Here is a 26,955-nt window from a genome sequence, read left to right on the forward strand (position 1 = left end):
TAAGCAATAGAAAAACGACAGTGACTTGAATTGATAAAGAGTATATGTTAATAATAGGTTAGGTGGGGACCAATATTTTATAGATAAAATCGGGGGGTCATTATTTTATAGGGGATGTCAGTATTTTATAGAAAGGGGTCATTATTCTATATAAAATAATGACCGAATAATGACCGGGGGGTCAGTATTCTATGGGGGTCAGTTTACAACGTTACACCGGCAAAATGGGAGACTAATGGGAGACTGATACTTTAAAAGTTGGAGGCTGTGATGGTAAAGCTGGAGGCTGTGATGGCTGGAGGCTGTGATGGTAAAGCTGGAGGCTGTGATGGTAAAGTTGGAGGCTGTGATGGTAAAGCTGGAGGCTGTGATGGTAAAGTTGGAGGCTGTGATGGTAAAGCTGGAGGCTGTGGTGGTAAAGCTGGAGGCTGTGATGGTAAAGTTGGAGGCTGTGATGGTAAAGCTGTATACTATGATGGTAAAGCTGGAGGCTGTGATGGTAAAGTTGGGAGGCTGTGATGGTAAAGCTGGAGGCTGTGATGGTAAAGCTGGAGGCTGTAACGCTGGAGGCTGTGTTGGTAAAGTTGGAGGCTGTGATGGTAAAGCTGGAGGCTGTGATGGTAAAGCTGGAGGCTGCGATGGTAAAGTTGGAGGCTGTGATGGTAACGCTGGGAGTAGAAACTCCGTATAAATCAATACATTTATCTGTATTATGCTGTCGTCCATACCTGTAAATATCGACCAGTCGTTAGCGATCGATATTTCGTTTTCTCCACTATCGATTAGCGTGTAACTAGCATATTACCTCATGTTAATCATGGAGCCATAACACTTACTGTTCAAAGGGTTTACCAGTCACATGTTAAGTGGCGATAATTAGATGATCAGAGATTGATCTAAAGGGATTCTGAAGCAAAAACAGCATGCGACTGCATGTGGTGATATGCTTAATTATTATGAATTAACTCGAGCTCACTTCCCTGAAAAAATATTTTACCACGTAACTTCAAACCTTTTGGCGTTGCAAAAAATGTGCGGAATTAAATGGGTAAAACGGGTGTAACTTAAAGTTGGTAGAAAAACATTGAAAAGACATGAAAAAACCAATGTATGTTTTAAATTAGAAATACATTTCACTTGTGAGTACCGGATTAAAAATTTTCACAAGTGGCTCAACCATGAGCGAAAGTATTGTATCTAGTTTTCACTCGGTGAAAAATGTTTTGATCTTGCACCGAAACAAGAATAATCATCCTCAAAACATTTAACTTTGTATCTAGAAGAACAGGTATATTGCTACAATCTCGGATATTATCTACGGTGTTCCGTTTGGACAATCGTGATTTTTTTATTTAATACTAAACCGCGATGCAAGATGGTACGATGACGAAAACGCGATGGCGCGATGGCACGATGGCACGATGATGAAACAGCAATGGTAAGATGGTGAAATGTCGATGTAAAATCGGGTTTTCATCATCGTACCATCGCGTTTTCACCATCGTATCATCGTACCATTGCGTTTTTATCATCGTGCCATCGCATTTTCATCATCGTGCCATCGCGTTTTCATCATCGTACCATCGCGTTTTCACCATCGTATCATCGTACAAGCGCGTTTTCATCATCGTGCCATCGCGTTTTCACCATCGTGTCATCGCGTTTTCGTCATCGTACCATCGTGCATCGCGGTTTAGTATTAAATAAAAAGTCATGATTGTCCAAACGGAACACCGTAATTATCACTAGATATGTGTAACTATGGCGCGGGCCACAAGCAATGTAATATCGCTTAATGTCTTAAGGGTTATTGTTGTTGTAGTTACTTTTGTAAATATAGTGATGTATCGTTTTACAATGCCATTCAAATATGTGAACTTGTCAGCAGTTGTTGTTCGTAAACAATATTCATATTGAAGGGTACTTCATCGAATACAAGTTCGTGCGTCATCCGTATGAAAGTATTATTTGATTACCTAAAATGTTACGAACGTGTCAACTGTTTTATATTGTCACGTCATCTCATAATTTATCAAGTCAAATATAGTTAAAGATTAATTGAAATTAATAAAAGTGTTTATTAATTTTCTCTTTTTAGCGTCCGCATGGCGTTTCTTATTCAACTTAAGTTTTACCAAGTGTTTGAAGTTTCACAATTTATCCTTAAGTACCAAAATAACAACATGTGGTATTGTCCACGAGGTTGACCGGAGACCCTTTAAATATCCCAAGTCACAGAGCTTCTGCCAGTGTCTGCATGACATAACACCAAGGCATCATGGTCTCCGTGCTCGTTTTCTGCTTGCTTCTCGTGGATTTGTCATACGGTAAGATATTTTCATTACTATTCACATATTCAAACGTGGGTGCTTTTGATTCGTTTAGAACGTTTCAAACATATCGCGAATTTGATCAGCGGAAAGTAAACTTTAGTATTGCGACAACTTAAATGTATCATTTTATATGCCATACTTAGTCGTTACTTTTATACTTTTTAAACTTATCTTGGCTTTGGTACGCGGTAAGACGTCAAAGCTTTTGTTAAAAATGAACGTCGTGATATTTACTGTCTAGACGTGTATGTGCACGGTGCAGGATTCTAAGTCGCGACCATCTCAACGCTTAGCTGCTGCTTATCAGGTAGTCGCTGGGTTACCTGTCCGAAGCACTATACCTCTGGTTTAATTTGATATCGGCATAAATAAAAATACATGTAGAGACAACACATTTCGGGCGTTCATGCATCTAATTAACACTGAACTTAAAAAAGTAATGTATTTATATTGCCTTTCCTTTCATAAATATTCCATATGCCGATACTAAAATATGAGGGTTTTTTTTTTTAAATTCTGCTGAAACAAATATGTGTGATACTGAATATTATTCTTTAATATAACGTAGGGTTAATGCAGAAATAAAACAAGTGCCTTCTTTACTCATATGCAGACGTCTCCTTTCTTCATTAATATAACCCCACGATAAGTTCCATCTCAAGAATGTAAGAGGATTTTAAGATATCCGCCTTTTTGAGAAATGTTTCTTCAAATAACAAAATTTATGCCAAAATTCAATGCTAAATAATTTTTGGCTAATATTTGCCTAAAAATTTATATAAAACGTACAATGTAATAGAGGTCGTTAATTTCAAATATCTGTTAAAGTAGATTTTTTTTCTGACTGATATACATAATGATGAGCTACATCTAAAATAAATGTTTTAAACTAAGCACTTTATATTATCTAGAAAGTATAAATTAAAACAAAAAAAAAGGAACTAAAATATCAAAATTCATCAGTTTTAAAGACATTTTTCTATATATGTATCACTTAAATGTACGGTGATCCCAACATTTTTCCTTTCCAGTTTGAATCATTTGTATGCGTTTTTAAAGTAGCAAAATATTTTTAGAATCCTAACAGCAAACCTTTTTGTAGATTTAATTACGTTTTTTTCATTGAAAAAGTGGGTGGGGTAATTATGTCAACTTACGAAAATAACAGAGATTTGTAAGTGACATTTATGCATACGTAACAATGATATCAACATGCATTCATAGTAACCTGCCAGTTACAATAATTGGGATATTATATGTTTTATAAAGTACCCCAAGGTTTACAATTTTACTTAATTTCGGAAATGCTTAAAAAGTGGGTGATGAAAATGTCCTATAAAATAGTGCGGTGACATCTGGTTTTCTGCCCTTATTTGTGTGTGAAACTAATGTTCTTCAAGCTCAAAGAACATGAAAAAAATTCTTAACTGTAGAAAAAAATAATAATCTTACAACCTTAAAGTTTTAATAAAGATTGAAGTAATCTATAAAACAAGACCAGCAATAAAGCAACGAATGTGGATATAACAAATTGCAAATGTAATATTGTGAGGCATTGTGTCCTAAATCGATAATTTTGCCTAACGGTTTTTATTATTTATCTAAAATATTGATCTATTAAGTGTCCATATTAATTCATGTTTCCTTACATTAAAGAAATTCCTTTCTTTCAATTTATAAGAAATTGTAGGAACTTAAGTATGTTATGCATTACACCTGTATTCATTTCGTTTTGAACGTTTTGATAAACATTAGTAAGACCGTAGTCTGACTAGTAAGATCGTACAGACTTTCATTACAGTATTTACCGTCGGATTCTTTGAACGGGAACGTATAAAATGCATGTATTTTGTTAATACAAAACAAGATAATATATCCATTACATAGAAAAAACAACAAGCAAATTCAATAAATTGGTATCCCCGCCGAAAGGGTTTGAGGTGAGGAATGGCAAAGAAATATATCCGGCAAAACGTTAAGGATGTTACTAAGAAGCAAATAATTTCATTAGTCAAAAAGTCATGAAATTCTACCTGCTAGTTACTGAGAAATGACTGCGGACGGACGGACGGACGAACGTTCCCACAGATGGACCTTTATTGGGTATTTCTTTTGTTAAAAAGTACCCAATAAGCGACAAAAAGTACCCAATAAACACTACGGAATGGATAGAATTTACCGTTACATATTGTTCTCTGTACCCAACAAATGTTCATTCGTGCGCTCGCACACACGGACGCACGTACGGATTGACGGACGGACAACGCCATTTCAATACGCCCTCCCGATTTCATTGCCGGGGATAATAAAGACAATAGGTTTCAAGTAGTGATAAATGATTCTGCTAACGTATTCAAATTTTAAGAATATGCATAGTTCTTTTGGTTGATTGTTTATTAAATTAATGAGTCCGGTCCTTCATCATTTGTATCGTGGCTTTATCATAACTTTAGTTTGCACCGAAATATATTAGAATGAGGCGGACACTGTAATATAAATACAGAAAAGATATTTGCCTGGGAAAGTGCACGAACTACTAAAAACAACGGTTTGAAAAAAAAATCCATTATCAAGCCGAAACTTTTACACAAGTTTGAAATATTTCTTTATCGGACTGTTGAAAAAGTTAGATAAAAATAAAAGGGTCAAGACCAATCAGCACTGAGTTCAACTTTATTTAGTTATTATTGATAAATGAGTTTCGCATACGTCTATAAGTAGACTTGTACGACTACATATGTCAAAATAATGCAAAGAAGACTTTTCGAGCAACAGTGTTAAAGTTTCACAAGGCTTTTAACTTTATGTTAAAAACTAATAATGCTGCTGTCCAAACAGAGACTACACATAATTGAATAGTTCGAAAAACGCTATTTTCAATATAACATGTGAAATTAAGAAGCCGGTCTGGGGGATAATCAAGCCAGTGCATTTTTAGTACTTTCTATTATGATAATCATAAAGACAGCCATATTTCAATCAAAGGCATTATGACCCTTTAAACAAGAAAAATGACATTTGACAATTTCAAACTGTTTATATTTCTTGTTGGAACCTAGCTCCGTATTATCAAGGGAATACCGATGTGGGTTCCAGCTTCACTCGGGGCATTGAATTCTTCATGTGTGGAAGCCATCCATGTGTCTTACGCAAGGTCGGTGGTTCTACTAAGGTGCCCGCTCGTGATGAAATATATAATGCATGGAGGGGCACCTGGGGATGTTAAACCTAACGCAAAAAGGAAACAAAAACTCTGAATATACCAGTATGATAGCAATTTACAAATGTGAATAAAAAAAACAACTGCCAACACATTGTCAGTGATACAACTCATGTACACTTTTCTTATGATTTCCATGGTAAAGTCATAGAGAGGTCCTGTCCAAACTCATTATACTAACAAATTATACAGGTGTCATTTAGATGTTATTGGAAATATTTTCTTTCTTTATTCAAACACTTGTATTTCAGCTAAAGCCCAGTTTGGATATAATATATAATTTCGTTTACACAAACTTTGATATTAAATTCATGTATCTGATAGTGAGAAATATTTATATAAGTAAAAGCCGGTTTCAAATATAGCCTACACATTGTTTATCATTCATGAAATTCATGAATGCTTTAATCATTTTAGAGCATTCATTTACAGTTGAACTTCGCAAAATGGCATATGTTAATAAAATAAAGCAAATGGTCGCAGTCTTTAACAGAACAGAACATAACTTTATTGAAGGAACACAGATTATAAAATATCATTTTGCAATAACATGTGCACAAAACATATATACATTTTCTGTTTGTGAGGAAAGTGGTGAATCTTTATTTTGTTTAATAATTAATTTATAGTAATACAGTGTTTTATCACTATTTATACACGATGGGCGGTTATACGTCGGGCGTAATAATTTAACGAGGACGCAAATTAAATAACTTGAGGTGATGTATCATGTTTACAGTTATGGTGGTACAGAACGTCCGCTTTGCACTTTATATAAATTATATTTCACCTACTATCTTTTTAAACATAAATTACTTTAATTCATTGTCCGCCTCGGTAGGGCTAAAGAGGATGCTGTCTCTTGAGTTTTATCTTTCTGTTATTCTCCATGCAATACGCAAGCACGCATTATTAAATATATATATATATATATAAGTTGACTGTATCAACTGCTATGGCACATTCCTGTATACTTTGTATTTCAGGAAATTCATTGTCCCGTATCATAGGAGGTTCGGATGTAAATAGTATTGAAGATCATCCGCATCAAGTGTCTCTGCAAAACAGATTTGGCAGTCATATGTGTGGAGGATCCATTATTGACAATCAGTGGATACTTACTGCGGCACACTGTGTCGACTCAGGGTAGGTTGGAATAGTACAATAGTTCTCAGCAAGGATAGGTTGGAATAGTACAGTAATTGTGAGTCAGGGTAGGAGAAATAGTACAACAGTTCTCAGTAAGGGTAGGTTGAAGTAGTACAATAGTTGTGAGTCAGAGTAGGAGATAGATATCAATAGTTCTCACCAAGGGTAGATTGAAATAGTACAATAGTTTTCTCTCAGGGTAGGTGAAATAGTACAATAGTTCTCTCTCAGGGGAGGTTGAAATAGTACAATAGTTCTCAGCAAGGGTGGGTTGAAATTGTACAATAGTTTTCTCTCAGGGTAGGTGAAATAGTACAATAGTTGTGAGTCAGGGTAGGTGAGAAAAATAAAGTAGTTGTGAGTTGGGTTAGATCGGAATAGTAAAAATTTAAGTTTTGAGTCAAGTTACGTCCTAAAAGTAGAATAGTTCTAAGTCTGGATTGGTGGCTTTAGCAGAAAAGTTGTAAGTCAGGATAAGTGGGAATAGTAAAATAGGTGCGAGTCAGGATAGGTCGGAATAGTAAAATAGGTGTGAGTCAAGTTACGTCGAAATTGTTCAATAGTTCTGAGTCAGGACAGGTACAAGGAATGACATAGTTAAAATTCAAGAAAGGCAGACGGATTGATAAAGTTGAGAGTCCGGATAGGTAGAATGAATGAAATAGTTGAGAGTGAAAACAGGTAGGAAAAAAACAACAGTGGAATCAGGAATGTCGAGAGTCCGGATAATTAGACGGAATGAATTAGTTGAGGGCCAAAATAGGAATAAGGTATAAATTTCTTGAGACTCCGGTTAGGTAGAACGAATGAAAAAACTGAGAATTACGGTATGTAGGGAGAACAAAACAGATGATAATCATGATAGAAAAAAAGACTGAAACCGTTGAGGGCCAGGGTAGGCGACAGACACTGTATACACAAAGAAGAGAAGATGTGAGAAAGGGTATGTAGAATGAATATAATAATTAGAGCCAGGGTAGGTAGAGATATTAAAATATTTGCGACATATTATAGGTAGGAATAACGAAATAATTTAGGGTCAGGATAAGAAGAAATAATAAAATAGTTGAAAGCCAGGATAGGTAGAAAAAAATAGTTGATGGAATAAATTTAATTGGAGATATATATAGAAAGAATAAATGGTTGGGAGTCAGAGTAGGTAGAAGGAGCTAGAGTTGAGACAGGATAAGCGGTAATGTCAAAACAGTTGCGAGTCAGGATGGAAAATCAGGAAAGGCAGGAAGAATAAATTAGTTGACGGTCGAGATAGATATGAAGAAGGAAATAATTGAGAAGGTAAAACTAGTTAATTATTAGATGGCAAGAATATGTAGAAAGAATAAAACATTTGAGAACCAGGGTCATTAAAAAAATAACACAAAAAAACAACAACTATAGACCGCCAGGAAAGGTAGAAAGAAACAGAGTTTACAGTAAAAATAGGCAGAAATATTAAAAATTTAAAACAGTTGAAAGTCAGGGTAGGTAGAAATAACAAAGCAGTTGAAGGTCTGGATAGGTAGAAATAGTTAAACAGTTGCGAGCGAGGAAGGTAACAAGACTAAAATAGTTGATAGTCCGGATAGATAAGCAAAAAAATGTTGAGAATCAGGAAAGGTAGGAAAAATAATAGCTGAGAGTCAGGACGGGTAGGATGAATAAAATAGTTCTTATAAAGGCAATATGTAGGGACGTTTAAAGTTCTTGCTAAAGAACTACATCAGGCTGAGTTTTTAATTTTGACTTTTACAAAGATTTAGGTACACGCGTTAACCAGATGTTGAAACTGATGAATAAATTATCAAATTATTTTGCAGCGCACATTTTTAACGCTATAAAAAATGTTCACATTGTCTGTTCTGTCAGATTTGAAATACCGTATATCCTACAGACAATCATGTTTGCACGCATTCTTGCTGTAACGCCTCAAATTTCCGTGCATTTATTGCTGCAAGTCCTCAACTTCCCTGTATGTCTCGCTTATGGCTTAGGTCCTTTACATCTCTGTGTATTTCTTGCTGTAAATCGTTATGCACCTGTCAATATTTTGCCCGCCCAGGGGGGCGGCGGGCTGACCCAGGGGAATTTGACATTTCAAAAAAATTGTTGTCTAAATCCCCACCCTAGAGACAACCTTTTTTGTCTAAATCCCACCCTAGAGCATTCTTGGTACATCAAATGTTTGTCTAATTCCCGCCTGTCGGGAATGGCCTTCTGTCTAAAGTCCCGTGTATGCCCGCCGCTCCCCCGGGCGGGCAAAATATTGACAGGTGCATTATTGAATGATTCATTGCTCGGGTATTTTGTGCTGTATGTCCTTCGTTTTCTAACTTTTTTACTCCAAGAATATTTCTTGCTGTAAGTTCATTAATTTCCGCCTATTTCATGAATTTCCTTTTAATTATCGTCTACATGGTATACATATTTCTGTATTGCTGAGTTTGGAAATAAAGCTGTCATTTAGCCGTGATATTCTGTACATTGTATTGCGCTTGGCTGGCTTTAATACATTTTATTTTCAGTGTACCTTGCTGATGGATGTATCAAGAATTCGCCAACTCCACCTGTCTATAATTTGAAGTAGCTCATATAGGCGTATTTCCAATCGCAATATTTTGTTTGCATTTGGACTTTCCATTTTGTGTCAGCTTCTACACAGTTCATATAAGGTTATTCAGCTACATATATGTCTAACAAAATATGATTATAGAGGTTTAACTACATGTATAGTTAACTTAGTATTTACCAATCTTTTATACATGCACTATATTTCTTATTGCATTTTAATTTGTCAGGGGTCCTTCGGGTTACAAGATCAGTCTGAATAGCGAGTTGCTTTACGGTGATTCGACAATCTATGATGTTGCACAGATAATAAAGGTAAGTGTTACGTATTCCTGCAAATTCAAAACGTTATAATGTTCTAAAGAACTTTCTGAAAGGCCTTTAGGAAGACGAATACATTATTTTCTTTTCACAGCCATATGCAAATATTATACAGGTTTAAGCGAAGTATATTCTATTTTCTATATAATTATTCTACTTTCGTAAAGCATGCCATTCAAAAATTTCCTCAAAAAAAGAAAAAAAGAAAAAAGAAAATCTGTCGCTAAGTAATTGTTAACCAGTTTTCCTAGCCTAGCTGATACTTACTTGTGATCTTTTCTATCATTTTGTACTCTTATTTGGAACCAAAGGACGCTTTAACATAATACCAAAACTCACATAGAACAGCTAAAATGAACACGAGTAATATTAAGACTGAATAATAATGCATTTTCGAAGAAAATAAAACACACAAAGTTAGTGAAAATGTGACGTTTTCTATAACTAAAATGATCAAAAATGTTCATATATTCCCTCGTCTGGACACTTCGCGTGTATCGGTGCTATACACTTGGTACAAAGAACCAGACTGTCTATTCGCAAAGAGCTGGACGTTTTGTTCGTTTGTTTTGGGTTTAACGCTGTTCTTTTTTTTTCTTTTTTTTTTCAACAGTATTACAGTTATGCAAGGGCAGGCAGCTAACCTAACCAGAGTGCATGTATTCTGTACCAGTACAAACCTATTCTCCGCAAGTAACTGCCAACTTCCGGTGAAGGTCGAATTATTTGAGGCACAATGACGCCTCGCCCAGGGCGAGAACTCCCGACCCCGCGATCCGTAGATCTGCACTCTCCCTGTTGAGCTGAGTGGGCGTGCATCTTGGCTAAGTTAGTCGAACAGGCCTGTATCTGAAAAGTAATTGCAATACATTTGTATATATAAATGTTTTCTCTCTATCTGTTCTGGGGGCTTTATCTCACTCTGTCCCGCTGGTCAGCTCTGTGTCTGTATTAATAGAGGATGAACTTCGCGACCTGTGTGGATGCGTCTGCTATATGTAAACCGCATTTGAACATGTTCATCATAGAAAGGGCGCTATATAAATCTGGTGAAATAATAATAACAATAATAATAATTCTAATTCTTCACCTATGCCCTTTTACAGGTGCGGATGAACCCTGTGTATTCCGTATAAGTTTACTATGCTGACAATGTTGTCACACATAGCTACACCCACTTAACATAATCCTTATATCCTTTGGAAAGTAGGGATCAAATGTATTCTTGGAAATATTTTCCTGTCATGTTATTCGCTACACAATCACATAAAAGATTGTTCTTTGACCTGCTAACACTACTCATACCGCCATTGAGTTCTACATTACTGAATCAAATGGTCTACCAAACTGTCAAACGGTTAGAGGATACTAGAGATTGTCATTCCTTATCTTGAGATCTGTTTATATGTAATTGGGGCTGGCTACATGCATAATGCAAATAAAAAAATCATGTGACTGAGACACTTGATAAAATGCAAATATTGCGTAGCTACAGATAAGGAAATACCTACTTTACCTTTCGTTATACCCCGCACTATGAAGGATATAGTTATCTAAATCATCAGTTAACCGTCCTCTTTTACCCTCGCGCATCTTTTAAGTTTATATATAGCTGCTTGGCATACATCAGAACAGAACAGGCCGGACTGTTAACTGCCATCAAACCACAAGTGAAAAATAGTGTTACCAAATAAGAATCACTACGTTACATTCGTCGATCCGCAAGATGTTGATTTCTTATCAAAATAGCATTTTCAGACACAAGAAAATACCACTTTTTATTTAGAAAAAGTCTATCACCCGTTCTTCCTCCAAAGACACTTTCCCCATCCCAGTCATGAATCACCTTTAATGGTGTAGTTCCCACTGATACAAAATATACTTCCATGACTAATATCAATTGCAAATTTCAAACTCAGATATATAGTGAACCATTTACGATATACATGTATTTCAAACGGCATGCTTTATGATTTTAACGAAATTTTGTGATTGTAGGCATCAGCTTTTAAGCCAGTTAGCCAATGTCACATTGACTGATACGGTTTTCCTGCAACTGTTTCAGACCGCTTTTCAGTAACCTCCCTACACTTGAAGCCTCTTTTCAATGACATCCCTATGCTTGTTTAAACCTTCCAATAACAACAACCGATCAATCATGCACGTCTAAAATAAATCTTAATTGAAAAAAAAAAACAAAAACAAAAAAACACACACACAGAATAAAACATTAACATTTTCCCCCGGGATATATTTTGTCTCGTATATCGAATTCGCCTCCCGGCCATCTAAAATGTCTATTCAGCTCAGTACCTCTTACTCTTCAAAATGAACTAGAACTGTCGCAGAAGTGACTCATACCCCCACCATACGGTCTTGTCACAGAAGAATGGCAACCATAAGGAATCTTAAAAATACTTTGGAGTACTTCATCATATAAGTAATACTAGTATAATACTAGTATAGTAATACTAGTAAATATATTAAATCTCTAATATTAGAGATACATTAAAAGTGAATACAAAAAAGTGTCTTACCGACCCATGTTACCACGGAAAAATGTTTTTACTTTTTACATAGGACTTATAATAAAAAAGTTAGAAAAATACCTAAAATATTGAAAATCTAAAAATAGGATTTCTAAAAATAGACTAATTCCTGGAATTTAAGGGGAAGAAACTCAGTACAAAGGTTAAAAAAAGGTTACTTCCCTTTGGCTCTAAGCCAATCAGAATGAGATATAGTGAAAATACATCAAAATTAACCTTAAATTCTAGGTAAAAAGGGGCATAATTCAAGAAAAATAGTGTCAGAGTTATGCACCTTGTGTCACATGATGTGGGTGATGTGGTGGAACATCTATTTTAAGTCTGAATCAAATCCATTCAGTAGTAATTGAGATATAGTGAAAATACATCAAAATTAACCTTAAATTCTAAGTAAAAAGGGGCATAATTCATGAAAAATTGGTGTCAGAGTTATGCACCTTGTGTCACATGATGTGGGTGATGAGGTGGAACATCTATTTTAAGTTTGAATCAAATCCATTTTGTAATAATTGAGATATAGTGAAAATACATCAAAATCAACCTTAAATTTAAAGTAAAAGGGGACATAATTCATAAAAAATTTATGTCAGAGTTAAGCACCTTATGTCACATCATCTGGGTGATGAGGTGGAACAACTATTTTAAGTTTGAATCAAATCCATTTAATAATAACTGAGATATAGTGAAAATACAACAAAATTAACCTTAAATTCTAAGTAAAAGGGGACATAATTCATGAAAACTTGGTGTCAGAGTTATGCACCTTGTGTCACATGATGTGGGTGATGAGGTGGAACATCTATTTTAAGTTTGAATCAAATCCATTCAGTAGTAACTGAGATAAAGTGAAAATACATCAAAATCAACCTTAAATTCTAAGTAAAAAGGGGCATAATTCATAAAAAAAATGGTATCAGAGTTATGCACCTTATGTCACATGATGTGGGTGATGAGGTGGAACATCTATTTTAAGTTTGAATCAAATCCATTTAGTAATAACTGAGATATAGTGAAAATACAACAAAATTAACCTTAAATTCTAAGTAAAAGGGGACATAATTCATGAAAACTTAGTGTCAAGAGTTATGCACCTTGTGTCACATGATGTGGGTGATAAGGTGGAACATGTATTTTAAGTTTGAATCAAATCCATTTGGTAATAACTCAGATAATAGATTTCGGGACGCGACGGGACGGGACGCGACGGGACGCGACAAAACGCGACAAAACTGACTCCTATATACCCCCCTCAAACATGTTTGGTGGGGGTATAATAAACTAATAGTACAGTCTTTACAAGACTGAATTCTGATAAAAGACAATTGCAACTATTTATGACAGTTCGGCATTACATCAAACGATATATCATCCAAAATCTTGTCTCTTACTGCGTTGAAGAGGATTCAGATTGTGAGCACTTTTATTCTAATATATTTAGTCAATTTGCAGCACCCTAACTACAATCAAGTAGATGATGGTGCCTATCCAAATGACATTGCTCTTCTCAAGTTAAAAACCGTGATGGATTTCCAACAATTCAACCATAAGGCTATCACTCTGGCACCTGCTGACAGTGGAAACTTTGCAGGAACGACATGTACCATAACAGGTTGGGGAAATACAGACGGTACGTACATACATATCACTGTCTCGAGAGTTTGAAATCGACCCTACCTTTTCTACAGGTACATTTTTATATAAACAAAAAACAATAACAATTATTACATACTCGGAAACGTCAATATTCTCCTGAATTCCATATCGGGTGCGTGACGTCATTTAATGTGTGTCTTTGAATGAACTCTTTTCTTTTTTTTTAGTTCAATATTGTCAATCTTAAGCAGACTATTGAACAAATTCATAATATTTACATTACATGTACATTTAGAATCTATAAGTATAGATGCGTATGCAATAAAAAGGCTCGTCGTAAGGCATGGATTAAAGTTATGTGTTTTCATAGTGGCAATGCATAGCCCTGTAATTCACAGAGAGAAACAATGGATGCAACGAAGCGTGTTAAAATTTTTTGGGGTTTTGTTGAGTGAGGTAGTTGAAGGGTCCATAGAGAGCAATTTCCCTGGTCACAGTTATATATCTATTGACCAATGTTTTTGCCCACAGTGCCTTAGGACTATTTATTATGCCATATTAAGGTGACCCATACGTGTCGGACGGTCGGACCCCTTTGCAAGGAAGTTCAAGCAAGTTTTTTTTTGTGTAACGTTGAAATAACTATAAACTACGCGTTGTTTTTCTAAGATAAGATATGTATTGAAGAAATGTGACCGGTACACAATGGAAGAAAAATTACCACTTGTTTGATATCCATAGCACACATTTACGGAACTGCGTGTTTTAAGTATGCAATGCGCGATTGAAACGGGTTAGTATATTTTCCCTTCATGACCATGGTTCTTATAGAATACCTAGGGGTAGGGTAGTGGTGTAGTGTACTATCTCTTAACAAATTGTTAACAAACTGTCTGTAGATTATATACCAAATGACTAATTACTAAGGCGAGTCAAACGTAAGTAATATCTATATTGTATTACCTATACATGTACTCGTATGTACGATAAATATTTTACAAGATGAAATCCATATTACGACATACCATGAACATATTTAGTATACAACACAAATGTGATTTGCAGGACAAATACTCAGTATTCAATTACTTCCTTTTGGTGAAGTCGATATACATGTGGATTTATCGATCTGATAAGTGATATCGATCAAGGGCGCACCGAGGTTGATATCACTTTTATCAGGTCGATAAATCCACATCTCGACCGAACATAAAAGGCAACTGTTGTTTTATTATTAAATCCAGCCTATTCAAAAGTAATAAACATTACATACAAATATCTGCAGCCTTTGGTCATTTTTCGTGGTAAATTGTGTACGACGTCGCATTGTTTTGACGTCAAATCGTGATGATGTCACAGCCGGGCGGTCAGTATGTGTTTTTGGCTCCGCCTTCGAGTCAATATGACTTTTTATCATTGACCATGTGACTACAACTAGACCAATGGAAAGGACTATAAATATAGATTTAATAATAAATGAATACATTGAATTATGCAATGTAGCTTCTAAATACATTGTACAGCGATTTACAACATAATTATAATTTTGGATGCCATAAATAGCAGAGGGTGGAAAATGGTAATGTATATCATTTGTGTATAAAATGTTTATTTTAATTAAATGATTTCGTGGAGTGCTTGAGTTTAGTATTTTGTTACTACAGCTACTTACTATCACCTTCAGCGACAGCTCATGTTATAAGCCTTACATGACGGCTGCTTGCAGTGATTAACATGATTACAATTATATATAGAGATAATATGAAATAAGGCACTGTCTCAGTCGGGAATCGGTCCGACGAACTTCAGCTCATCCCATAACATTTGAAAAGAGCGCGGAAATACACATTTTTTAATTAGATTATTATCATATTCACAAAAGCTTTTCCAGCAAAACTGGACCAGGTGTCAGTACCAAGTAAACGACCTTTAAAAGTAACACTAACGCATACGCTGATAGTAAATTTACAGATATATTTAAGAAATGTTTATACTTAACACATTCCATAGGATACTAAAGGAAAATTAAACATGTGTGGCTTTTACAGGTGGTGTTTCAAGCATTCCCAACGTTCTCCAACAGACTACTGGTAAAATTCTCTCAGGCGCAGACTGTGCTGCCGCATGGAGTTCAAATTACAACCATCAAGTGCACATCTGTATCGATAACTCGAATACCGGCTCATGCAATGTGAGTATGACAGTCATAGATGGGGGCAAAGTATAGCAAATTAATTGCATTGATACCAGTGCGAAAACCATCATACAAATATAATTTTGAGAAATGTCAGAGAAGGCTAGAGCAAATGTAAAATCGCATATATTTAGCATTCATCACGTGACATTTTCAGCCTGCCGATTTCGTTGTTTTAATGATAAGCCCGTGCTGATTATGAATGTGATTGATTTGGTCCATTTAGGGTAGGGTATACCTTTTGAGTATGCTATTATATTGCTTGTTCGCGTTCTAAAGGACCATTAAATATGCATTTATTTCTTTTGTCATAATTATATCATGTTGTATGTTGTATGATTTAGGGAGACAGTGGTGGCCCAATGGTTTGTAACGGGGTACTTGCCGGAGTGACGTCATGGGGTGCTAGTGGATGCGCCACATCTTACCCAAGCGTCTATGCCAGGGTGTCTAATTACAATGAATGGATCAGCACAACCATCGCCGCAAACTAAACACGTGGCAGCCATTCAGTTTGAAGATTTTATTGTTTAGATTCAGATCAATAAAATGATAAGCTAACTATTAATTATGTTGGCACTTTATTCAAGTCTGTAATCTTTGCATAGGCTAATCGTCTATGCCTATATGTAAACAGACCCCAATTAGAACCCTGAGTGGCGCATAATAGAGTAGTTTGCCTGGCTTCCAAATGATCGTCTTATAGATTGTATTAACAAGCAGTCTCGAGTGTCGCGTGGTGACCTAAAAAACCGGTATCTCTCTACATGTACCCCGGGTGCTGTTGTATTCTTAGATCTTATGGGATCTTGAAATCCAATCAGTGTATCTGTATAGTAGTGTATAGGAGATATTTTACATTTATAGAAATAATGTAAAAACAAACTATACACTCAGTTCCAAAAGAAAGTGTGCACTTAGTTTTCTGTTATTTTTTCTCGGTTATTTTCATGAAAACTTATGTTTGGTACCAAAATTTAAATCAGTTCGTAAACAAATTGGTGTGCATTTTAGATTTTGAGTTATACCTGAGAGTTAGTGTATGAAAAAATGAAACAAAAACGTCGGGGATTTTTTTTTTGAAATATTTAAACTTAAAAAGTGCACACTTTCTTTTGGAACTGAGAATATTACTGTATTCATATCTACATTTTAGCTGCCGATTTGGAAGATATCCTATAATGTTGACCTGTCAAGAAAAAATCTCTTTTAGAAGATACATGACCCCTTCTTTTTTCGTGTTTTTTGTGGTTTTATATGTCATTTAAGAACATGAGGCTAGTGATTCTTTTTCTAAAATGGGCCTGGCTATGTGTTACAGCTCTCAGAAGATTGTTAATTCTATGTATAACATAAAGCAGATTTATTTAATACTGTACAACCTATTGATAATACCTTTTACGAAAAGATAGAGTCAAATCTAGACTGCTGTTATTTTGCTCGGTTGTGTTCCGTGCTTCCAAAGAATAAATACTTTTCTAACAAATTTTGTTAAAAGTAAGTTATTGGATTTATTCAGTGACGTTTTTAGAAGTTGGTTCATCATTAGCAGAATTGAAATAGACTGTTAAAATGTTATGGCAAATAAGGTTAGGCTGCAAAATAAGTGAAATTATAGTACTTTTAACATACGTCTTAAAAGTTTGTCCGTTCAATGCAAAACAGAGAAATGATAACAATGCAGTTTTCTACATATGAAAAACGAGAAGTAATGTATCTCCGAACAGAAGATGAATTTGACCTAAAACCGAGAAACTGTCATGCTATCGTATCGATGGGAATATTGGTGACCCATGTATAATTCTTAGATAGCAGTTGATACAATGGTGTTCAAGAAATTATGATTATTTAGTCATAATTTCTTGAAAGTCCCAACAACATGCAAATGTCATACTAAGGTTTCATTTAGATTGGCTGGAAACTGTACGAGGTGTGGAATATGTCAAATACAAGCTGTAATAATAGAAGTCAAAAAAGGACCAGCTGAAGTAAAATGTATACGGAAAGTGACAATTAAATCCACCATGACCACTTCATGTTCGGTAGGTATAACAAATTTCATTTGAATCTGACGATAGAAATGTTGGGAGTTAAGCTGTCAAAATACAAGTGTACTTGTAATAGTATTAAGCCCAACAAGGGGCATAACTCCTAAAACAAGAGGACGATAGTGGCCCTTAATTGCTCACCTGACCACGACTACATGTTGACACACTGTATGATGAATGGTAACAGTTGTATGCTGAAATGTACAAATATATGACCAAGACAAGAAATCTGTGTTCTTGAAGATACCACTTAAGAAATGTGTCTTTAAAAAAAGAAAAGATAAGGGTAGATTTACTCGGAAGCAAGAGCACCCCAAACACAACCAGAGACACAAAACACTGCCAGAGCACACCAACACTGCCAATGCACCCAAAACACCCCCTACACTTCCAGAGCACCAAGGTCACTGCCAGAGCACCCCAAACACAGTCAGAGCACCTCAAACACTGCCGGAATACTCCAAAACGCTACCAGAGCACCTTAAACACAGTCATAGCACCCCAAGCACAGCCATAGCACCCTAAACATTGCATCCCAAACACAGCCACAGCACTCCAAACACGGGCAGAGCACCCTAAACACTGTCAGAGCACACAAAACACAGTCAGAGCACCCAAAGCACCCAAACACTGCCAGAGCACCACAAACACTGCCACAGCACCCAAATACAGCCAAAGCACTCCAAACACAGTCAGGGCACCCTAAACACTGCCAAAGCACCCCCAAACACAGCCAGAGCACCCTAAACACTGCCAAAGCACCCCAAAACACAGCCAGAGCACCTTTAACACTGCCAGAGCACCACACACTCTACCAGAGCACCCAAAACACTGCCAGAGCACCATAAACACTACAGAACACCACAAACACAGCCAGAGCACCCCCAAAACACTGCAAGAGCACCCCAAATACTGCCATAGCATCTTAAACACAGTCAGAATACCCCAAACACAGCCAAAGCATCTTTAACACTACCAGAGCACTCTAGACACAGTCAGAGCACCTCAAACACTGCAAGAGCACCCCAAACACAGTCAGAGCACCCTAAACAAAACACTGCAAAACATCCCAAATACTGCCAGAGCATCCTAAACACAGCCAGAACACGCCAAGAGCACCCCAAACATTGCCAAAGCACCCAACACACAGCCAGAGCAACCTAAACTTTACCAGAACACCAAGACACAGCCAGTGCACCCCAAACAATGCCAGAGCACTCCAAACACAGTCAGAGCACCCCGAACACAGTTACAGCACCAAAAACACAACCAGAGCACCCCAAACACTACCAGAGCACCCAAACACTGCCAGAGCACCCAAAGCACCCCAACACTACCAGAGCACCCAAAACACTGCTAGAGCACCCAAACACAGCCAGAGCACCCAAAACACAGTCAGTGCACCTCAAACACTGTCGGAGTACTAGTACTCCAAACGCTACCAGAGCACCTTAAACACTGTCATAGCACCCCAAGCACAGCCATAGCACCCCAAACATTGCACTCCAAACACAGCCACAGCACTCCAAACACAGGCAGAGCACCCCAAACAATGTCAGAGCACACAAAACAGTCAGAGCACCCAAAGCACCCAAACACTGCCAGAGCACTCCAAACACTACCACAGCATCCAAACACAGCCAAAGCACTCGAAACACAGCCATGGCACCCTAAACACTACCAAAGCACCCCCAAACACAGCCAGAACACCTTTAACACTGCCAGAGCACCACACACTCTACCAGAGCACCCAAAACACAGCCAGAGCACCATAAACATTAACAGAGCACCCCGAACACAGCCAGAGCACCCCAAACACTACCAGAGCACCCCAAACACAGCCACAGCACCCCGAACAAAACACTGCAAGAGCACCCCAAATACTGCCATAGCATCTTAAACACAGCCAGAATACCCCAAACACAGCCAGAGCATCTTAAACACTACCAGAGCACCCTAGACACAGTCAGAGCACCTCTAACAAAACACTGCAAAAGCACCCAAAATACTGCCACAGCATCCTAAACACAGCCAGAACATGCCAAGAGCACCCAAAACATTGCCACAGCACCCAACACACTGCCAGAGCACCCTTAAACACTACCAGAACACCCAGACACAGCCAGAGCACCCCAAACACAACCAAAGCACCCCAAACACAGTCAAAGCACCCAAAACACAACCAGAGCACCCCAAACACTGCCAGAGCAACCCAAACACAGCCAGAGAACCCCATCCACACTGCACTCCAAACACAGCCAGAGCACCCTAAACACTGCAAAAATATCCCAAACACAGCCAGAGCACCCCAAACACAGCCAGAGGACCCCATCCACACTGCACTCCAAACATAGCCAGAGCACCCCAAACACAGCCAGAGCACCATAAACACGCTAACACTGCCAAAGCACATATACCACAGCCAGAGCACCTTAAACATTGCCAGAGCACCCCAAACACTACACCACAAACACAGCCACAGCACCCCAAACACTATCTGAGCACCCCAAACCGAACACTGCCAGAGCACCCCAAAAACTGCCAGAGCATCCCAAACACAGCCAGAACATTCCCAAACACAGCCAGAGCACCCCATAGACAGCCAGAGCACCCCAAGCACTGCCAGAGCATCCCAAACACTGCCAGAGCACCCTAAACACAGCCAGAGCACCCCAAACATAGCCAGAGCACCCCAAACACTACTATAGCACCCCAAACACAGCCAGAGCACCCCGAACACTGTCATGCTTTGCAAAATAGGCCGACAACAAAAAGAAACTTCTAAAATCAAACAAGAAGACGCCACTTTCAGACCAAGACAAAAGCCCAGAAATATCAATATATAAGAAATTGGTGTCAGATGATGCAGTTTTAGGAATTTATCAAGTTTTCATCTAAATTATAAACAGAAGTAAAACGGTGTACTAGTAACAGTCCATTCAATTGTATTTTTACTACAGCACTGCTTATAAATGGCAATGTAGCTAAAACAATTCAGCTTCAGAAATGTTAAACCCACATATTGAAATCTAACTTGAATTCTTGACAGAAATCTGTCATGCTATAATTTCATCAAATCAAATGCAACAGTCTCTCCTTTTACTTAAATAGTATTATTAATCCATTTTTCTTTGCTCGGACATAAAATGAACAAGTAACACCATTTGAAAACGACTAATACACGAAATAATCAAATCAGAGTACCACTGTCTACCATAATTTTCCCACAATAATACTTATTGTAGTTGTGTGATTGAGGTACTGCTCATTTTGAAATCAAATATAGCGGTAAAGAATCGTTACAGGGATTTTTGTGACTTTAATACTTTCTATGGTATGTTTTTATGAATTTTGTTAGTTCAATTGGCTACTAGATGTGCCCTCACCCATCCCTGCCACTCCCATCTCATGTACATGGTTCTGACTCAAGGTTCAATCTTTTTTAAGATGTCTGCAACATTTTTGTGTATTTTTCACTTACTGCTGGGCCAAAACTCTGGCATAGCCAAGTAAAATCCTAAAGAAAACATCTGATACAAAACTTCATAAGCCATAAAACAAACCTCTAATGTTTTATAACTCCAGGTCAGGTACATTTTGACATACATAACTCCAATCTGGCAGAGGGAAATCTCAAACAGGACACCAGGTGCGCAACTTCACTTAACTATAACAATCCCTTTATGTTTTATAACTAAGTCAAATACTTTTTGAGATAAAAGTGACACAAACTTGTATCCCATTCATGGATATCTTTGACAATCAAGGGCCATAACTCTTGTCTGACTGATAAAAATCTACAACAAAATCCCATATGCATAACTTCACATGATAAATAATATTCCCATGTATCATGACCCTATGTAAGACAACTTTTATGCAATATTTTTTACTAAATCAAGGGCTGTAACTCTGGTCTGACTCGGTTATATCCTAAATGCATAACTTTACATGCTATATAATATTCCTGTAATGCTTCATAAAACTGGGTCAGATACTTTTGAGATATGTGCAACATTTAGCCCTTTTTATGCCTATTTTAGACCAAGTCAAGTGACATAACCCTGGTCTGTCTGTGCCAGATCCAAAATAAAACTCCTGGTGCACTGCTTCCCATGCTGAATACAATCCTGTGAGGTTTGATGACTCTTGTACAAGGTAGCCAGAACAAATGGCAGTGCCATGTGGGAGTGATGCACATTTCATTACCCCTTGTGAACAGATTTGGTTAAACCAAATGTGCTTATATTTTGCTTATTTGCATTCTACTTTCCTTAGTGTTTCTTCATATATATTTCATCAATGTTGCTCTTCTGGCAAGACAAAGAGGAAGCAAATAAAACAAATAATGTTATATCTATGACATTTATTTCAGTGCAATAAAATCATGCAGAACTTGACTAATAATGGGTGCAAGATATTTAAACATCATTTTCTTAAGTTGAGGCATAGAAATAAGCAGTATAACTCTTAAATTCAATGATTTATGGATAAACATATTTATCATCGATTATTTTGCTTTGTAAAGTCAAGAGCACATAGTAAAACACATATGCCCCCATGATGGCATTAAGAGGCAAGTAGGTAGGTAAATTTGTATGCTTCAACCATGCACTTTTGACCAAAGGACCTGATACAACAGGGATCATATACAGACTATAAGCAATCCTCCTTTGAAGATTAACAGTCATGTATTCTTTCATTATTGCAGGGAACTGCTTTAAGTCTAGAGGTCTATGTGATTTTGACCTGACCAACGAAACAATAGGGCCATCTACTGACCACAGGCAATCATCCAATGAAATTTGACAAATGTAGGCCGAAATATTCTTTAGTATTCAAGCAGACAATCTCAGTCTCAAGGGCACTGAGATCTTGACCTTTCACCTACCAATCCCCAAAACAATAGGAGTCATCTACTCACCACTGGCAATCACCATATGAAGTTTGATGATTGTAGGCTAAAACATCCCTTAGTTACTGTGCTGAAACCATTTTCTTACCCCAGGTCACTGTAATCTTGTCCTTTACCTGCTGACCTTCAAAGGGATAGGGTCATCTAATGACCATAGGCAATCATTCTATTAAGTTTGACTAATATAGGCCAAAGTGTTCTTCAGATATAAAGCAAAAACCATTTCGTCTTGAGGTCACTGTGACCTTGACCTACATACCCCACAAAAAATAGGGGTCATCTACATGTCACAGGAATCATGCTATTAAGTTTGGACAATACAAGACCAAGCATTCTCTAGTTATTTATTGGAATTTATAAAGCCAGTGATGACCAACAAACTAAATAGTCAACTAATGATGACCAACAGTCTGACAATTATTAAAATCATATAACCCCTCTTCTTCAAAGTGGAAAATAAAAATATTTTTAAGAAACCAGATAACTCTTCATCAACAAAGAATGTGATTTCATATTTGAATGTGTAATAAATCACTAAAACGTAATAATAATCCTCTGTATGAAACTGCTTAATAACATCTGAGTTGCCAACTAAAGGCACATCTACATGTTACCCTTATAAAAGTGTAGCTGAATAAGTATGGCTATACTATATGAATAACTTGCTGTATTCTAAAATATAATACCTCAGATGCTTATTGAAATCCTACAGCAACATGTACATATACCAGTATGAAATCCTACAGCAACATGTACACATACCAGAATGAAATCCTACAGCAACATGTGCACATACCAGATCCTACAGCAACATGTACACATACCAGATCCTACAGCAACATGTACACATACCAGAATCAAATCCTACAGCAACATGTACACATACCAGAATGAAATCCTACAGCAACATGTACACATACCAGAATGAAATCCTACAGCAACATGTACACATACCGGAGTGAAATCCTACAGCAACATGTACACATACCGGAATGAAATCCTACAGCAACATGTACACATACCGGAATGAAATCCTACAGCAACATGTACACATACCAGAATGCAATCCTACAGCAACATGTACACATACCAGATCCTACAGCAACATGTACACATACCAGATCCTACAGCAACATGTACACATAACTGGAATGCAATCCTACAGCAACATGTACACATAACTGGAATGCAATCCTACAGCAACATGTACACATACCGGTATGAAATCCTACAGCAACATGTACACATACCAGTATGAAATCCTACAGCAACATGTACACATACCAGAATGAAATCCTACAGCAACATGTACACATACCGGTATGAAATCCTACAGCAACATGTACACATACCGGAATGAAATCCTACAGAAACATGTACACATATTGGTATGAAATCCTACAGCAACATGTACACATACCAGTATGAAATCACAAACTGTCTAGTATCTATAAATGCAACCCATAATATATGATTAAATTTCAAAAGTTGCAAACATAAAGAAATAATGAGAAACAACAATAATTAGCAAGTCTCCAAAGTTATAGCATTTATTCATATAAGCAAATTAAAATGATATTTTTCCACTACTCAATAAAACATGTATACTCCTCTTTATACCTGTACCAAAACACAGTTATAAGACATAATAGTACAACACCTTAATCAAAATTCTAATATGCATGCCTCTGTTAAAACACACTTATGCCAGAATAAATCACGTTAACATGCGGTGACGTCAACATTTTTGTTGCAACCAAAAAAGAGCGCTACTATATTTTATCTACTGTTTAAGATTAAAGGCATATTAGAATTGAGATAATTTATAGCAAAGCTGTGTTTTAACACTATTTATACACTTGGGCGGTAATACGTCGTACAAATAATTTCACGAGGACACCAGACGTATAACAGCCCATCGTGCATAGTGTTAAAGCAATCTTTTGCTATAAATTATTTCTTAATTGAAAAATATAAGTGCATATTTTAATGACTAATTCATGTAGAAATTGTTAACCCATGAAACAGCAATGCATTTCAAAACCCATATTGCAGTATATATAATCTATTGCAAGCCTTCGGCATTTTGAGTTTTACCACTGGAAGATCTTTACACTTTTTGTTCTAGGTAACCCTTGTTTTCATATATAAAATACAACATAGACTGAAAAAAGACATTAAGTTGCAGTGCACTTCAATACATGGTACTATTTCTTTTTATTTTATTAAATCTTACTGCTTCTTTTTCAAGTTTTCAAGCTACATTAATACAGGTAATCTTTATAGGTAATATTTTATCATTCAAGTCAATATAGAAACATCTACTTTCACAAAACACCCACTTTTATCTATGAACTGTCAATAATTCAAGGTTGACTGTGTCAAAGTTACTGTTATGATGATCCAATATGAGAATTGTTTATATATATTTCAGCCATCACAGTTTAACATTTAGAATATAATTTTCTTCCATGTGCATCGAGATATTTTTTCCATAAAAATGACAACTAATATCCCCCTCTTGGGCCCCCTCTGAAACCACCCCTTGGTGGGCCCCCTCTGTAGCCACCCCGAAATCCACTTCCACCAAATCCTCCTCTTGGGCCTCCAAATCCTCCTCGTGGACCACCGCGGAAACCACCTAAAATATAAAGAAAATGTTACAAATATACCATAAACAATATATAATTCTGTTTCACATTCATGGTTCAAATAATCATCCACCTTATTAAACGAAGTAAAGGCTACAAGTTTCTGAATTATAATACAAAATGCTTTTGAAAAACACCCAAGTCTCTGACTGCCTGAATTATAAAGCCCTGTCTCTAACATCCTTTAAGTATGTTTTTCTCCATGGTGTATTGTTCAAGAACACAGGAAAAAAGTTATTGGCGAGACGGCCTAGGTTTGATTCTCTACGCGTGCATGTTATTTCCTCTCTTGATTTGGCTTTTTTAAAGATAGTTAAGAAACAAAAACTGAAGTTCTAATGTTCATTATATGACTCAATTTCAAATTCTAATAAAAATCATTTTTGGTCAGTGCTTTATGCATTGAAGTTTCATTGGAATCTCTTCGACTGTTTAGCAGTTGAAAGTATCTAATGCACAAACACTGATTACTAGATGCAGTGGGATAATTTCACTCTATCCCATTGGGGACGCTTTACCTCCTGCCGGAGTACCCAAATTCCATACAACAGTTCCAAACAAAAGCCAACCACAATACACAGCATTTTAGCTTGAAGAGCAAGGTCATGTTTGCCCTAGACCACTCATGTCAGTTTCACAGTTGAATACCTTAGATGATACTTGAATATACAAACTCACATAATAATATACACATAGAATTCATTATCAAATCAACTGACAGAATAAAGGGTAGAAATCATACCTCTGTCTAATCCTCCTCTTCCACCACGATACCCGCCTCTACCTCCATCAAAACTTCCACCTCGACTAAACCCGCCCGTTCTAGGAAACTTAGAGGGTGGGCCTCCCATATGCCTAAAATAAACAAAATAGTGCATTATAAGAAGAAAAAAGGTATGTGTCTGCAAGGCATTGCTGCCCTCAATCCCTGTCATTGTATGCAAATCTTTTATTAAGTCAAGGTCCATAATTCCAGTCTGGCTGTGTGAAATCCCAATTACAACATCAGGTCCCAAACTACACAGGCTGAATAACAATGCTGTGAGACTTGATAACTCTTGGTTAAATACTTTTAGATATGCATGACACAAATTCCAGATCAACAGACAAGGGCAATTTTAAGTGCTTCCCCAAAAATTTTAGGGGTCACAAAATACATTTTTTACTTACTTAAGGTCATAACTCTTAAGTTTACTGAAATAATATTTAGAGTACTGTGAAATCAGTCAATTTCTATGGCAAAAAATTTCAAGGTTTTAAACAAAACTGCTAATTTGTGCACTGAAATTCATAGATTTCACCCCTGCCACTATTATGGATAGTGAAAGGGTTGATGGTATTGGGTAAAAGCATTAAGCATTGTTGTGACCTTGACTTTCAGCTGGAGTGTGCAGATTTTTGAGGTCTGCAGTCTCCT

The 26,955-nt window shown here is 36.8% G+C and overlaps 3 protein-coding genes across 5 annotated transcripts in view; 1 reads left to right on the forward strand and 2 right to left on the reverse strand.

Annotated features, from left to right (window-relative positions):
• The first annotated feature begins 2,179 nt into the window (after positions 1–2,179).
• On the forward strand, positions 2,180–16,492 carry LOC123546027 (trypsin-like). The gene is made up of 6 exons (XM_045332217.2): positions 2,180–2,327; positions 6,540–6,699; positions 9,498–9,582; positions 13,587–13,764; positions 15,779–15,921; positions 16,269–16,492. Exons 1-6 carry the CDS (start codon positions 2,279–2,281, stop codon positions 16,416–16,418), a joined length of 765 nt encoding a protein of 254 aa, XP_045188152.1. The 5' UTR covers positions 2,180–2,278; the 3' UTR covers positions 16,419–16,492.
• A 3,446-nt stretch (positions 16,493–19,938) lies between these two features.
• On the reverse strand, positions 19,939–20,718 carry LOC123556246 (uncharacterized). The gene has a single exon (XM_045347238.2). The coding sequence runs from the start codon at positions 20,716–20,718 to the stop codon at positions 19,939–19,941; it is 780 nt and encodes a 259-aa protein (XP_045203173.1).
• A 3,703-nt stretch (positions 20,719–24,421) lies between these two features.
• The window catches only part of LOC123546037 (ATP-dependent RNA helicase A protein-like), a 67,973-nt gene continuing 65,439 nt past the window's right edge, over positions 24,422–26,955 (reverse strand). For all 3 annotated transcript variants that reach the window (XM_053524513.1, XM_053524514.1, XM_053524515.1), the window contains 2 exons: positions 26,281–26,393; positions 24,422–25,528 (listed from right to left, as the gene is read on the reverse strand). In XM_053524513.1, coding sequence (XP_053380488.1) covers positions 25,395–25,528; positions 26,281–26,393 — 247 coding nt within the window. In that variant the 3' untranslated portion in view covers positions 24,422–25,394. The remainder of the gene's footprint in view (positions 25,529–26,280; positions 26,394–26,955) is intronic.

This window comes from Mercenaria mercenaria, chromosome 15 (assembly GCF_021730395.1).
Source record: "Mercenaria mercenaria strain notata chromosome 15, MADL_Memer_1, whole genome shotgun sequence".
Classification (NCBI taxonomy): domain Eukaryota; kingdom Metazoa; phylum Mollusca; class Bivalvia; order Venerida; family Veneridae; genus Mercenaria; species Mercenaria mercenaria.